General features: G+C 34.9%; 1 protein-coding gene, 1 long non-coding RNA gene and 1 pseudogene across 2 annotated transcripts; 2 read left to right on the forward strand and 1 right to left on the reverse strand.

Annotated features, from left to right (window-relative positions):
- The first annotated feature begins 3,836 nt into the window (after window positions 1-3,836).
- LOC145217375 (uncharacterized) lies at window positions 3,837-5,381 on the forward strand. Its single transcript, XM_080084639.1, has 2 exons — window positions 3,837-3,986; window positions 4,373-5,381. The coding sequence occupies exon 2, from the start codon at window positions 4,623-4,625 to the stop codon at window positions 5,235-5,237; it is 615 nt and encodes a 204-aa protein (XP_079940765.1). The 5' UTR covers window positions 3,837-3,986; window positions 4,373-4,622; the 3' UTR covers window positions 5,238-5,381.
- Window positions 5,382-12,653: 7,272 nt separating this feature from the next.
- LOC145217345 (uncharacterized) lies at window positions 12,654-14,679 on the reverse strand (annotated as a pseudogene).
- Window positions 14,680-15,304: 625 nt separating this feature from the next.
- Window positions 15,305-16,359, forward strand: LOC145219322 (uncharacterized). The gene is made up of 4 exons (XR_013857910.1): window positions 15,305-15,576; window positions 15,904-15,951; window positions 16,027-16,110; window positions 16,240-16,359. It is a non-coding gene; the product is annotated as an uncharacterized LOC145219322 (long non-coding RNA).
- Window positions 16,360-16,427: the final 68 nt, after the last annotated feature.

Consider the following 16,427-nt stretch of genomic DNA (forward strand, 5'->3'; position numbering starts at 1 on the left):
CATCCACTATTTCCTGGCTGAATACAAGCAAAGTGCATCATTTGCAAAAAAGAGCTCACAAATAAATTTAAATCTTATCTACACTTGCTAATATCCAGATGCCTGAGATAACTTCAATGTATCACAAAAAACGTATGTACTTTTTTAATCAAACAATGTTCACTCACTTGTTTTTTTTTAAAAAAAACTTTACTTACTTTCCTCACTTATTTTGCAATAAGCCACAACAGGCAAACTTGAAAGGTGTTTACTTGTTTGTTACATTGGCTACAGCGAGACATATTGCTTCATATTCAAGTTGCAGGTGTTTTGCGTATTACACATGCAGATCTACATTAAATTACTGGACAAACTTTGGGATTTTCCCAGCGCTATTGGAGGTCTGTCCTACCAGTTGGTTTTGCCAGTTTCGAAACAATAGAAATGACAACGCGCCAAAGAGTTCTTTTCGGCTAAGCAAATGAGATGAAGTTAATATTATTATAAAATAACTTCGTCTCTTAATTCAAAGCTCTAATTAGTACATAAAACGTCATTGGTGAACTTGCGTAAAAGCTCATTATAATAACGTCATACACATTAACGTTTATACTTGAAATTAAGTGACGTTACATATGCTAGCTTTGACAGGTACTTCAGACTTGACGGGATAACTAGAAACGCTACAGTGTAGTGGGATGCAAAAAAACTAATTTTATGTTAACGTTCGCAGCATTACGAACATTTCGATCTACACGCGGAATTAATGGATTTAACGGCACGTGTTAACATAAAAACACTTTCCGCCTAAGACGAAACGAAAACCGCAAACGAAATTGACATGAATGTGATATATTTTTATTTTCCAAATAATGTTTTGTGATAGTTTATAATCGTATCAACAGCGTTGTAAGCTTTTTTTTGGTTTTAGCTGATAGCAAGTTGCATACTTTATTTTTAACTAATTTGTCGTTCACGTGGTGTAATGCTAAACAAAATACTAGTTGTTTTATTAAGAACTTGTATTTTTGCCAATGTTTCGCTCACCAGAACGGTCACTGTAGATAAATGAGTGTGTAAAATCACGCCGCGTAGTTGAAACCTAAATTGGAATTCAAAGCACAGGCTAAGTATACGCTGCTAAACGTTGATTGATTGACTGCATGCCCTGAGTCAAACTAGTCAATAGCTTACTGTAACACAAACTCGTACAAACGCCGGAGATCGCACCTACACAACTAATTTCTGTCTACATTATTTTGTGTACGCGCAACAACTGGTCATAGTAAGCCAGATTAAAACGTCAGCTAAGAATTTTCACTTGCAGATATAAGGCCGATGCCAGGTTTAGAAAACATTATAATGCGCCGCAAAGGTCTCTTATATCTGCGAATTTGTTCAAACAAAGTATAATTGAATCCCTGTCGTGGGATTCCATCGCATGTTAGATTTTTCTGGTCTGCTCCTTGTGCAAATTTAAGCGAGATTGGCAGATATTGCAATTAATGTGTAACAGTATTTCGTTTGATTATGTTTCTTGATGGTAATATTGCCTAAAATTCAATTGTTTCAAAGTTTGCCCTAATTTCTATGTGGAAAATTTCTGAATTTCTTTTCCTTTATGCTGAACAATGTCGCATAATCAGTGTTATAAAATATGTTATAGCTTCAAGCAGTTTTTCTTTGCGTTGTAAATATACTTAAGATTCGTGGTTTCGCTCGTAAGAACATATCCTAGAAGCCACACTTTTCAACACTTAAATTTTAAATAAACACTAACAACCCTTAAGTTTTGTGCATCAATAAAAGGCAAATGAACCCCGGCTGAGGATTCTCTGGTACTCCGATTTGTATACTTCTCTTCAGCAGTTTGGTAATGACGAGTAAATGACTTTTTCGTAGCACACCAAACAAAAACGTTTGAAAATTAATTTTGCATCATATAAAAACGAATAAATATAATCAAGTAGTTAACTTTTGGAGAAAACAACGTGTAAACTACTTGTTGGCTTGCATCACGCAATATGAGGTATTAACTAACACTTTGTGCAATTTTGTTTCCCGATTCAGAAAAACGCTTCGTTCCACTGTTGTGTACAACCACATGCAAAGTATTCACACGCGTCACTATAGCTGAATGAGTGTGTAACATCACGGATAGTTGACACCTAAATTGTCATTCAAAAAGCAGTCAAAGCATACGCTGCCAAACGTTCTATTGAAAAAACGCTACATGCACCATTCGTCCCTGACTGCATGCCCTGAGTCAAACTACTTAATTGCTTCCTGTAATACAAAAAACGTGCAAACGTCGTAGATCGCAGCTGCACAACCGATTACTGTTTGAGTTACTTCGTGTATGCGAAGCAACTAGAAACAGTAGCACAGTTGAGGGATTTTCAGTAGCGAGGTGAAGCAAGAGGAAAGATTAACTGGTTTGTTAGGACGATTCTTTATTGTTTGTAGTACACAGGTTTAATATTTGACCAGCGGTTTGCTGAGGTTAATTTGAGTGTGTAATATAACTGCAGTTGTAAATAAACGAAAGTTAGTATTACGTGTAATATTTTCCACAAAAGGTAATAAAATTGGCGCAAAAGTGCTTTCACCTGTGTGTTAGTACCTGACCAATTGAATTGATTTTTCACATATCTTAACTTACAGGTTAAACCGTTTTGACTAATCAGTTACCGGTCCCCAGGCCCAGTTTATGATCATTGTAAATGGCGCTTGTAATTGGACATGCTGGAAAAGGAAATTGTTGCACAGCTGACTGCCGCACTGCGCAGCCACTCGATCAGCTCAACACGTATGAGACGCAATGCGGTTAAGTTAAGTAAAGTTAAGTTAACATTCCAGTAAGCACACGCATAGTTATTACTTCATTCTTCCGCAAACGACATTTGTGACCGAAAGCGTGTGAATTGAGATTCCAGTGAACACGATATTACCTACTGCACAATAAAAAGGATAATTTGGAATGTATAGAGTGTAATTAGCAGTCTGTTACGTTTTGGTGTTGGCATTGCAAACAAATAGTCAGGAAGTTTTAAACAGCAACTTGTTTGTCAGTTGATATTAAGTATTACGTCAGCGTTTTGGGTCACATTAGATCAAACAAACAATTGTGTCGCAGTAAGTAAAAAAGTTTCGATGGTATATTAAAATAGAAATAAAAAAGACTTGTCATGTGTGATGGAAATATTTGGTTGTTTGTCACATTGGCTACAGCGAGTTGCTTTAGGTTAAAGTCATATGGATAGCGCGCAGAATTGAACACACGTTTTTTTAAAGCACTGAAAAAAAGCATTTTGATTTTACCAGCGCCAGTGGGCTGTATCCGATTAGTGGTTTCTCACAGTTCGGATCATTATAAATGACGCTTGCAATCGGACACGCTGGAAAAGGAAATTGTTGCACAGCTGGCTGCCGCATTGCGAAGCCAGTTGAAGTCGGTTAGTCACTTTAGTCGAGAATTAGACTATAGTTAATCGCAAGCGTTTGTCCATTTTGAAAGGCTTACTTTTAGTTCTGTAAACGTTGTAAAGTGCCGACGAGTTTGTTTTGGCCAAGCAGGTCCAGATAAGTTTCGATTGTTTATTGGTATACAATACAATTTATTTGATGTTAGCATTCAAACTTGGCAGCATTATAAGCACTTTGGCCTACACGGTATAGGAATGTTTTTTTCTGCATGTGTTAACAAAAAAAACGCTTTTACCCTAACCATTTACTAAATTTGATGTGAATGTGACAATTGCTTAATTTGACCAGATCATGTTTTGTGAAAGTTGGTGTCGCACAATCTCGACAATATTACAAGCTTTCTATAGTTTTAGCTTATTGGAAAGTTCACACTTCATTTTGTGACTATTTGAGTTCTAGTCACTCAAAACATTTTGATTTTGACTCTGTTGGTTTGGCCCAGTTTGTGACCAATATAAGTGAGGCGTAATCGGACACGCTGGAAAAGGAAATTGTTGCACTGCTGACTGCAACATCGCTACGTAAGTTGATACTAGCTAGTTTGAAATTCACTTGTGAATTATGCTTTGTAGATAGTTAATCGCATTAGTGTTTGTTCTGTTCATTTGAATCTCATTAGATCAAGGCAGTTTTGTGCAGTATATTTTACCTTGGCACACATGTTGTTGAAAATTTGTAGTATGACGTGAATATAGGTTTGCTTCCACATTCTGATACGTAGTAAGTTTGTTTAACTAAATTTGTTTCCAATAATTTCAAACGTAACATTCCGTTGTTTCAGTTTAATTTACAACAAAGCATCTAAAACAATAATTAAAACCCTAACATCATGTTTCAGCTCATAACAAAGCACTCGTAAGTCAAATAAAACATTTTTCTACAATATCTGAACAACTAAATTGATTAGATGATATCTGACGATTTTGACTTCGAGCCAAGTGATGATTTTGATCAGAGGTTTATTGAACGTGGAAATGTAAAACGACATATATTGACACCCAGCATCAAGAACCTTCATCGATGTAATGTTTGCGAAAAAACTTTCGTCCGAAGTGAAAATTTGAAAAGACATATGTTGACTCACACTAAGGAGAAACCCTATCGATGTGTTGTTTGTGAAAAAAACTTTTGTCCAAAGTGGAAATTTGAACAGACACATGTTGATTCACACCAAGGATAAACCTCATCAATGCGATGTTTGTGAAAAACGATTTAGCCTGAGGTCAAGTTTAAAAACCCACATGTTGTTTCACACCAATGAGAAACCTCATCAATGTGTTGTTTGTGAAACAAAATTTCGCCAGGGTGCACATTTGAAAACACACATGTTGATTCACTCCAATGAGAAACCACATCGATGTGATGTTTGTGAGAAAAAGTTTCGCCAAGGCGGAGAATTAAGACAACACATGTTGATTCACACCAAAGAGAAACCCTACCAATGTAATGTTTGCGAGAAAAAATTTCGCTACGGTGGATATTTGAAAACACACATGTTAATTCACACCCAAAAAAAAACCTATCAATGTAATGTTTGTGAGAAAAAATTTCGCTTCGGTGGATGCTTGAAAACACACATGTTGATTCACACTAAAGAGAAACCCCATCAATGTGATGTTTGTGAGAAAGGGTTTCGCCAAGCCGGAACATTGAAAAAACACATGTTGATCCACACTAAAAATAAACCTCATCGATGTGTTGTTTGTGAGAAAAGATTTTGCCGTGGTGAACACATGTTGATTCACAATAAAGATAAAAGTTCATTGCTGTGACTTGTGTACAAAGATTCGTGCATTACGATGACGCATACAGTACAAACATTCCATCGTTGTATGTTCGTAAAAAAATGTGTTGTAGTGTTGAACCTCTGAATTTACATTTAGGACATTTGTGTGCATTTCAGTCAAGAATAAAACTTTGCAGATATTTAATCGCGTTTGTCCTGTTTAGAAGGCTTTGGTTTTGCAAACGTTACAATGTTCCAACTAGTTTGATTTGGTTAAGCAGTAGGGTTGGCCCGATACCAATATTTTGAACCGATACCGATACCCGATATTTTACCCCAAAAGTACTGCGATCCGATACCGATACTTTGCAAACAAGCAACAACATTTTTAAACTGATGTATTTGTAATGTGTTTTCCCATCACAGTTAATATAACAACATACTGAGTCTAACACATTAACTGCTTTTTTACCATCACAGTTAATTTAACAACGCACACAGTATAATAAATCACTTAAACAAAACCCTTCACCATTTAAGTCTTAACACCAAGAAACAACACTAAACTACTGGCACTAAACATTTTTTTACAGTAATCAGAAATTGAAATGAGTAATCAGTTATCATTTCACACATTGTGCTTGATGACAATAAGTTTGTTTACGTTTTCTGGTGACAAACGGTTTCTTAAAGGAGACACAATATTACCAGCAACAGAAAATAATCGCTCACAAGCAACACTACTGGATGGCAGGCCTAAAAACATTTTAATGCAGGAAAATTTGCTTTGTTAAGCTTCCAATTTAGTCGTTATTAAATCGCTGTAGCGAATTAGGTCATATTATTTCATTAAATCCAAAACGAACGCGTTTTTTTAAATGTAGTCCTATAAATATTTCATCACAGCCGATGATTGTTGTTTTTTTGCCTCCTTTCATTTTCAATTTTACACAAGATAAAGTCTCAAAAAAAGTATCGGTACTTGTACCGATACCGCTAAAGTATCGGACGAGTACCGATACTGCTCGAAGCATCGGGTATCGGCGCCGATACAGTACTATCGGGCCATCCCTATTAAGCAGTCTAAGTTCCATTTGTTTATTGGAATTCAATACAGATGATTTTATGTTAACGTTCAGACAAACACGTTTGTCGCAGCATTACAAACACTTTGGTCTACACACGGAATGAATAATTTGTTTCGGCATGTGTTAACAAAAAAAAAACGCTTTTAGCCTGGCCGGTTACTAAACTTGACGTGAATGTGACGGTCGTTTATTTTGTCCAAGTAACGTTTTGTTACCCACCACTCAACAAGATTACAAGCTTTCTTCAGTATTGGTTTATTAAAAGTTGTATGATATTTCTAGTTACTAGTTTTTGTCAGGTAAGTGTGACAGTATATTGAGTTCTCAAACACAAACGATTCCCAATCTTCCTTGTTCAGTGGAATCTGTCCAAAAGTTGGCTTGGTACAGTGTTGGACTAATATAAGTAACGCTTGTAATCGGACATGCTGAAAAAGGAAATTGTTGCGCAGCTGAGTGCCACATCGCCGGTTTAGACTTATGATTAGCAGATTTTAATAAACAAAGTCGGTTAAAAAAATTCAACAATAGCAAAGATAGAAGGTACATCGTTTCGACTAACGTCAACTTGGCAAGAATTAGCTTGATTTGTTTAACAAGACGCCTTGTTATTTTCGTTGCATGTCGTGACGTACCTTGTTGTAGCTGTTCTTTAATCAGCTTTGTAACATTTTTTTAATCTTCGAAAGAACTTTAATATCTTCAAAACCAAAATGCATATAAGTCGTTCAAATATTAGATCACATCATCGTCGCCAATAAACTGTGTTTTGTTTCTTTGTATTGTTCGTTCGAATAGTAAAATAGATTGAATAACGAATAAATGAAACAAGCATTTATAGCTTGAATAATTGCCAATTTACATTTACATAGCATACATGAAAAGTCATCACTACAGACAAAACAGCAATGGAGGGGTTATGCGGTGAAGTCGAATATGCAACCATGTGTAAAACGGGTTTGTTTCGTTTCGTGCTGAAGTTTTACATCTACATTTGCTTTGTTGTAATAATTGGAGATTGGGACAGTTTGACTTAAACCTTGTACGAAACGACTCCAGTTGATTACGCTTATTCTAAGAGAGACTTGAATTCCACAATGATGTTTTTCTTCCGTGCAATCCCATTGAAATCCATGCACAGTTTACAATAATACAACGAAAAAATGAGCGGATTTTTTTTTTTTTTTCAAAGCTACTGTCCTGTGATAAATGAAATGCAGGGGCGGCTCGTGCTAGGGTGCTGCGGAGCTGCAGCACCCCCCAAATATTTTTACTTAATATTCCTACCACAACATTACAGATAACTTTCATGATACCTATTTTTTTATTCTTAAGTATAATTTCCGCCTTGATCGACATTTTTTTCTTAAAAAAAAAAATGGCATTAATATGTTATCTATGGTGGAACTGCAGCTCCAGTTTCATGACGAATCGTGACGTTTGATGACGTTTGGCACTTCTGCGCATCCGCACTTGGAAAAGCTACATGCCGGGCAAAATAGGCGACAGGTTGCTGCGGCTCGCGCAGCTCCACCAATCACGTAGCCTGTGAACTGGCCCGTAGTTCAGTGTTGTCTGTTCCGTGTTCACTGTGCTACAAAACCAAACCCGTTTGCCATATTCTTAAGTTCGACAGTGAGTGCAGTTAAATAATTATATTTCCATCTTTTAATTTATTTGTTTGAAGGTTAGTCGTGTTTTGTTGTAATTGGACTTCAGTTTTTGCAGTGATCATTGAATTAAAAAGTGTATCTACCACCTTGAAAAAGAAAAAATGTTATCTAACACTTTGAAAAGTCACGATTACCCTTTATAATAAAAACCTGAATAAAAAGTTCAGAAAACTGGGATAAAACATCTGCTATTCCAAATATGTCATGCAGGAATGAGCAACCACAAGAACTACTCAGTTTTAATTTTGAATGCTATCAAAGAAGCTTTGTGACTGTAAAGTTAAATGCCTTACTGAAATTCAGGCAATATTAAATGCAGAACAAACAATTCCACAAGCAACAGTAAATTTTTTAATACCTTAGTGATGACCATTTCAAGTTTTGGTTTCTTAACACACCATGTGGACAGTATTTGCAACCAAGTGCAATCTTGTGTATTGATATAATGGACATGTACTGTTTCTCTAAACAGTAGCTGCTAAATTGCTTCACGCGAAATGTTTCTCAAGAATGAACATTCTGCAGGGGAGATACTAGTGACCACCAAGCACATCCTATTGTTGACAAAGAAAAGCTAGTTACTGAAATGAAAATGTTTCTGCAGATCTGATGTTCATGATTACTTTGAAAATAATCTAGATCAGTGGTTCTCAACCGGGGAGGAATTCCTCCCTAGGGAGGAATTTTATGAGTTCAGGGGAGGAATTTAATAAAAAACTGTAAAAAAAATTACATTGGAAATGTTACAGAATATTTTTGAAAATACATTAGGGATGTCCATTATAATTTGGATCCGGTTCACATTTGGAACCGGTTGTAAAGGATTCCAAAATGGACATCCCTAATTATAAGGTCTATGAATACACTGTTGCTGCCAGGCATAACGTATCAACAAAATTTTCAGCTCTTCCGGCAGTTTTTTATTCTACACAAGTAACTTGTGTTTGCAATGTATGTCATTACCCTGATGAAGGTGTTTCGTATGGGACATCGAAACGTTGGCACAGTAGAATAAAAAACTGCCGGAAGAGCTGAAAATTTTGTTTATAAGGTCTATTTTAAATTGCTATAATTTTTTTGTGTTATATTTGTTTTCGTCTGATGGGGAGGAATGAATAGCTCGAAAATGGGCAAAGGGAGGAATGTAACAAAAAAGGTTGGGAACCACTGATCTAGATGATGTTTTGACAAGTGAGATTACTAGGATGAAAAATCCTTTTTGCTGTTTCCATGAGACTCTGATAAGGATGCAAACTTTTCTTAGGAACACCATTATTTCCAAAAGACTTGTACTTGCAGTGCTAGCACTAAATAGAAAAACAGTTTCCTAGTTGTCATTTGGAATCAAGGAAGAAGCTGTCAATTATCATGCCCAAACTATAACTTTATGATTCATTTTGGTTGTAGAAAGGAAGCACAAGGTTTAATCATATGGTTTAAATTTAAGTGAGAGTGTTGTAAATTTTAAAGCTGGAAGGAGTTTTGCACTTTAAAGAAGGAATTATCAGCTATTTGCCAGCAAATAAAGCAGCAAGTATAGCAATTAAGAAACTGAAAGACAATTAACAGTCAGTACACAAAAATTTAAAGAAAATATGTTTACATAAACAAGTTCTGATGCAAATGTAATGTGGTTGTTAAATTTGTCAGTTATAATACCAATAAAAAGCTGTATGGCTAGTTTTTTTTGTGGCAATAATCTGTGAAGTGTCATAGAATATGTTGAAACCGCTGACTGTGACTAAAGTTACTTAAATGAAACATGACAATTTTTTTAATGTTGTCTAACTGAAATACTTCGACCTTTTTCGACTCATTTATAACTATATGTTTCTATTACTTTTTATTCTTGTTTTTTTTTTCTATATTCTTATTGTGTTTTACCGTATTTACAACCACTTCGTTTCGAGTCTGTGTCACGTGTGTTTTTGTGCCACATTTTTACTGCATGTGAGTTTGGCCGTCGCTGTGCAAGTAAACAAAATACACAAATGATACCGTCTGCTGTTTACACTCGTGTTCATTATTGCGTAACAAAAATTACGTCACAATGGAGTTTCTAATTAAGATTTGTACTTGTTTTCCTACACAAAACAATGGCTAGAAATGTAGCTTTTCTATATTTTGCCAACTTATATATGTTCAATAAAGGCTAAAATTTGGAGCAGCACCCCCACAAATTTTAGGCACGAGCCGCCACTGATGAAATGTAAATATTTTAAGTTGTTTTAATTTGATACCTTTGTGGGAACGTTGATTATTTCATTCTCTAGTCATGCTTTGTTGCTGATTAACGGATTAATACAACTTAAACAACGACGTGTTAATAAAAATGCACAGACGTGTGGGCCATGATACATAGCATACATTCCTGGGAGCTATAATTTAAGTAATTTGACTTCTTTAAAACAATTAGCAAATAAATATGTTTTGTTTGATGAATATACGTTGATTGGATGAATTGCCTGCAAAAATCGAATGCTTGTAAATGATTTCGTGTCTTCGCACACTTTTAGGGCTTAACAAGTGTTTAATGTAACTTTCTATAGCCGGAAGCAAAACTCGGTATTAAACCAACAAGCACTACATTGTGACGTCGACCGCTTGTAGTTAGCGAAAAGCGACTTTTTCATGTTTGTTCGAAAGGTATTTTGTCACATTGCCTACAGCGAGATTTGTTGCTTCAAGTTACAGTCACACGAATATCGCGTATAAATGAATATACACTTATATGTTCATATTAATGCACTGGAGAAAGCATTTGACTTTACAAACGCCAGTGGAGACTGTGTCCGATTAGTTCATTTATAAATGACGCTTGTAATCGGACACGCTCGAAAAGGAAATTGTTGCACAGCTGACTGCCGCATTGCGAAGCCAGTTGAACTCGGTTAGCTCAACACTTCAGTCGAGAATTAGACTATAGTTAATCGCATAAGCGATTGTTCTGTTAAAAGACTTAAGTTTGGTTATGTAAGCGTTGCAAAGTGCCAACGAGTTTGTTTTGACAAAGCAAGTCAAGAAATGTCAACCGAAATTTCGATTGTTTATTGGTATACAATACAATTTTTTTATGTTAACATTCAGACTTATAGCAGTATTATAAATACTATGGTCTACATACAGAATGGACGTTTTTTCGGCATGTGTTTACATAAAAACGCTTTTAGTCTGACCATTTACTAAATTTATTATGGAAATGACAGTGGCTTAACTCCTCCAGATCACGTCTTGTAAACATTGGTGACCCACCATCTCAACAACATTACTAGCTTTTCTTATGTGTTAACTTATTGGAGAATGCATATTTTATTTTGCTACTGGTTGTGTCTGACATATTATTGAGTTCTAGTCAAACCATTTTGATTTTGCCTCAGTTGGTTTGGCCCAGTTTCGGACTAATATAAGTGAGGTGACGCTGGAAAAGGAAATTGTTGCACAGCTGCGAAGTTAACTGATGCTTGTTAGCTTGAAACTTCACTTGAAAAATATACTTTGCAGATAGTTAATCGCATTAATGTTTGTTTTGTTTATTTGATCTATTACCCCAGGGTGGTATTGTGCAGTATATTTTACCTTAGTAAACATGTTATGGGAAATTTGTAGCATGGCGTGAATAAACCTTTGCTTCTACGTTCTGGTACGTAAATGTTTGTGTAACTAATAACTAAAGTGTGTTAAAAACAATTTTAAACACAATATTTCGTTGTTTCCAACTGGCGATTAACCCAGGTAACACAAAACGTTATGGCAACTTTCACAACGTTGTTTACAGGTTGTCATATGGTTTGTAAGCGTTTTTTTTGTCAAAGTAAATGTTGCGTTATGGTTGCATGGTATAACGTTAGCATTGAACGTAACTCAAACGGTATTGTTACGGTTTAGCAACACGACTTTGAAAAAACGTTTTTCTGTGGTTGTTATGTAACGTGTCGGTAACGTCATCGCTCATCGTAACGTCATAAACGTTCTTGCAACTTTTATTGACGACCTAATAGAAACGTTTTGTATTGACGTTTTTAAGTTGTATCATTTATTTGTTTCAAAAACGTTTTTTCAGTTACGTATCAAACCGTACGTTTCTGTAACATAACTAAATAACAAGATAAAAACGTTTTGCATTGACGTTTTTAAGTAGTAGCATTTATCTGTTTTCAAAACGTTTTTTCAGTTACGTATCAAATCGTACGTTTCTGTAACATAACTAAATAACAAGATAAAAACGTTTTGCATTGACGTTTTTAAGTAGTAGCATTTATCTGTTTTCAAAACGTTTTTTCAGTTACGTATCAAATCGTACGTTTCTGTAACATAACTAAATAACAAGATAAAAACGTTTTGCATTGACGTTTTTAAGTAGTAGCATTTATTTGTTTTAAAAACGTTTTTTCAGTTACGTATCAAACCGTACGTTTCTGTAACATAACTAAATAACAAGATAAAAACGTTTTGCATTGACGTTTTTAAGTAGTAGCATTTATCTGTTTTCAAAACGTTTTTTCAGTTACGTATCAAACCGTACGTTTCTGTAACATAACTAAATAACAAGATAAAAACGTTTTGCATTGACGTTTGTAAGTAGTATCATTTTTTTGTTTTAAAAACGTTTTTTCAGTTACGTATCAAACCGTACGTTTCTGTAACATAACTAAATTACAAGATAAAAACGTTTTGCATTGACGTTTTTAAGTAGTAGCATTTATCTGTTTTCAAAACGTTTTGTTAGTTACGTATCAAACCGTACGTTTTTGTAACGTAACTAAATAACGAGATAAAAACGTTTCGTATTTACGTTTGCGCTTTTGTATGTTTTATGACATAAATCGTAACTTATATAAAACAATAATGTTTATTGGTTTGTTATTCCCATGAGTAATAAAATACACAATTAAGATAATTTGGCGCATGAACAGGGGATAGCTACAAAAATCATGAACCAGTGAAAAAGCTAACATTAAAAGCAAACAAAGTAAAATTAGTTCAAGGCAATGCTTGCTCACAGTACACACTGCAATAACATTTTGGTCCTCTTCACAGCTATATAAAGGTTGCATAAAAAGATAAATTATAAATCAAACAAAATGCATAATAGTCATGAAAACACTTTTTTTACTACCTTTTACAAATATTGCTTGTGTAAACATCATGTCTGACTTAATGATTTTCATTTTGGAATAATTTGAATTCACAGAATAGACACCAATTAATGTTGAGTCGCAAGGGTCATCAAACAAACCTTTTGGATTTTGATAAATGCGACACAGGTAGTCTTGTTTGGCACTATTACTAAGATTTTTATTGTTTACTTTGTCAATCACTTGGACACACATTACATCAGATGTTCCACAGTTTATAACATAGGAATTGTTGGGTTCTTTAGTTAAAATATCAGGTTTATTGTCCGACTTTGAAAAGACCATTTTCTGTTCAATCATGCGCTTCACAACCTGAACAATTGGTTGTTTTCCAGACCTCACCATTTTCTTTAACTGTTGCATGAAATTTTCAAATTTAAATCCACTGCAAAAATCAAGACTTTCAAAGTGTCTTGCTTGTGCTGACAAATGCAATAAACTATGAACATTGTAAACCAGAAACTCATTTCCATAAAGATCACCAATCTGTTCCACAAACTGTGTTAACAGCGTATGGGCAAAATTTGCTGTTGACTGGGTCAATGATGGGGAAACTAATATACAAATGCCAATATTGAGCAAAAGGAAATGCTTGTAGAGAGGATTAGGTAGTTTTTTCCAAAGAACAATTTTTCCTGTGTATAAAAGAAACTGTCGCAACTCAGTTGCTTTCCAGTGATCTATTTCCTTTAATGAACGTGGTTTTCTTGCAAACAGTGAAGGTATACAAAATCTTAACTGTAATAATTTGCCGGACACCAGTTCAACTTGTTGTGCACTGAGTCTAACATGTTTGGCACCACGAATCCAAGAAAGAAGTAGTTTTTTCATGACCCCTAGACAAACCTGATGCATATAATCAATTGGAAATTGCCTAACCATGTCCATTTTCAATTCACAAAAAGGTGATATAGTATGATGGTGTTCTTTATTAGCTTGGCATCTAAATGTCTCGTCAGTTCTTAAATTTAAATTTTTGATTTCAGGATATGTAACTCTACCAAGCCAAGTTCCACTTTGAGAACAGTGATCACATCCATAATATCCAGAAAATAACTTTGTAGCTTTAATCATTGCACGAGCTGGAGCATCACAAACAATGCTGTGCAAATTACATGTTATGGTTTCATCATTAACTATGACTCCATTTTCCAAGACATATTTGAGCTCTTTGATAAAATCAGACAAAAAAAAGTTAAAACAACAGGGAAAACAGGTTCAAAATTTACAATTGAACCGAGGACTGGCCAAAAACAGGACTTGGAACTTTTGAAAAGTGGCAGTCCATCAACATTAAAAGAAAGTGCAATAGCAAAATCAGGTCTGTCGAGTGGACTTAACAGCTTTAGAATCTGTTTCTGCAAACCAAAATAATAATATTGCATTCCAGACTTACAAATTGTTTCAACTTCTCTAGGTGTAGAAAGGAGGTTTCGGCAAGTCGTAGGGAGTTCTTCAACATTAAGATTTGGACCATAGATTTTCATTAGTTTTAAAATATGGTCAACAGCATTGTGTCGGACTTGAAACTTATTTACCCATTCAGCCATTTGGTCTCGAAAGGTTTCTTGGGATTGTGTTTCATCATCAGAATAAAGCCATTGACGATTTGCTCCACACAATTTGTTGATGGTGATTTTCGCATCAGATTTATTTTGCTGTCAGATGGTTGATCAGTAAACACATTATCTGACTGATGATGATGATTGTTTTCCACTACACTTGATTTGTAATTGGGGTTAGGCAGGAGTATTTCATCACTGCTTGTGTCAGAACTTTCACATAACAATTCATCGTAAGCGGTCTGTTGACGCTTGAGTTTTGCACGCTTGTTCTGCATCCATAATCTTTTGTACACTTTTCGTTTATCATTCATTTTGGAAAAAAATACAGAAACTATATAAAGTAGTTGTAAGCAAGAATACAGAGAGCACCCAACAACTTTCTTTTGCTGAAACAAGGCTAGCGACAGACTTATCCGCCTTCGAACGTATCAGCACAGATAGTATGTGTATTATTGCGTACTAATTCAAGTACTTAATTCAAGTTATCTATGGTACTACTGTACTTGAGCCTTGCAGTCACTGTAGCGTGACTAAGAGCCTTGCAGTCACTGTAGCGCAGCGACGTGACGTCACACAAAAATATTTTCAATAAGGTTGCTGAAATAAAACCGGACAGACATTGAAGAATCAAGCAGTTTATTTTTAATTATTTTTATGTGACTACCCAAACATGCCTGTGCAAAAATATACCTACTAAAAGCATAGGTAACAGTCTCATAGTGGTCCGTTACAACAGACAACACGATTTAAAATTTAAATCGGATCAAGAAGTATTGTAAAACGAATTATTGTCAGCAAACTAAAGTAGTGTGCCTAATAATCGTTAACCTTTTGAATTGCCAACCCTAAAAAAAATTTTTGGGGAAAACCACGTTTTGTAAATGATCACGTGACCAATTCGTCCTCTTTCAACAACGTCTTGTGGTAAGTGCGGGTGTGTAGTAATTTTAATCTTTTTAAATCGTCTGTTTATCTCAATTTATTTTGGAAATAACATGCGCAACTTTTTGTAGAACAATTTGAGATATGTTTTTGTAAGAATTACTGTATTTTTGGTAAATATCTTTTGCCTAGGCCTTTTAGAAATGAAAGTATGTGTTTGTAAAATATATAATGGTGTACATTGAAAGAAAGTGATGTAAGTTTGTTCAATGATTAGTAATTTATTTTTCTATGACCTACTGTACCTGGTGAAAATACCTTATTACAGTGCCATACACACACATGTTATATTACCTGTTTCTAATGTAGTACCAACTACCAAGCAGAATGACAAATTCTAAAGGAGATCAGGAACAGGTAACATGTAGTTAAATGGTATTATTTTATAAATGACAGAAAGACTTAATCAGGCAACAAATTGTTTTATTGTAGATGTCTTTTGCTGTTGTGGAGTTTCTAAATGAAAAAACCTGTGATATCATCCATTATTCATGGATTATTAAAAACGATACAAATGTATGTAGAACAAGTTGGTTTATCATTAAATTTTTGTACTGATTCACAAGTCTTGAGTGTAGCAATTGTGAACAAAGACATTGTGCAACTGTTATCAACTTTTGACATTGATTTTTTCTTTACCTGTAGCAACTTCAATGCTATTGGCCCAATCAAGGTGCCCGCTCACGTGCACGTAAAGGAGAACTTCCAAACAAACAAGCATGGAGTCTCCATGATATCAGAATATTTTCCTATTCTGGAATGTAGTTGCCAATATGTTTCATCCATTGTGACAATTGGCTATTTTTAATATGTTCTTAAAATTCAAGGTGATT

The sequence above is a fragment of the Phallusia mammillata genome, chromosome 3, assembly GCF_965637545.1.
Source record: "Phallusia mammillata chromosome 3, kaPhaMamm4.hap1.1, whole genome shotgun sequence".
Lineage (NCBI taxonomy): Eukaryota > Metazoa > Chordata > Ascidiacea > Phlebobranchia > Ascidiidae > Phallusia > Phallusia mammillata.

Bases quoted from the DNA above. Each gene is read 5' to 3' on its own strand.
- LOC145217375 (XM_080084639.1), top strand. From the start codon at position 4,623: ATGTTGATTCACACCAAGGATAAACCTCATCAATGCGATGTTTGTGAA.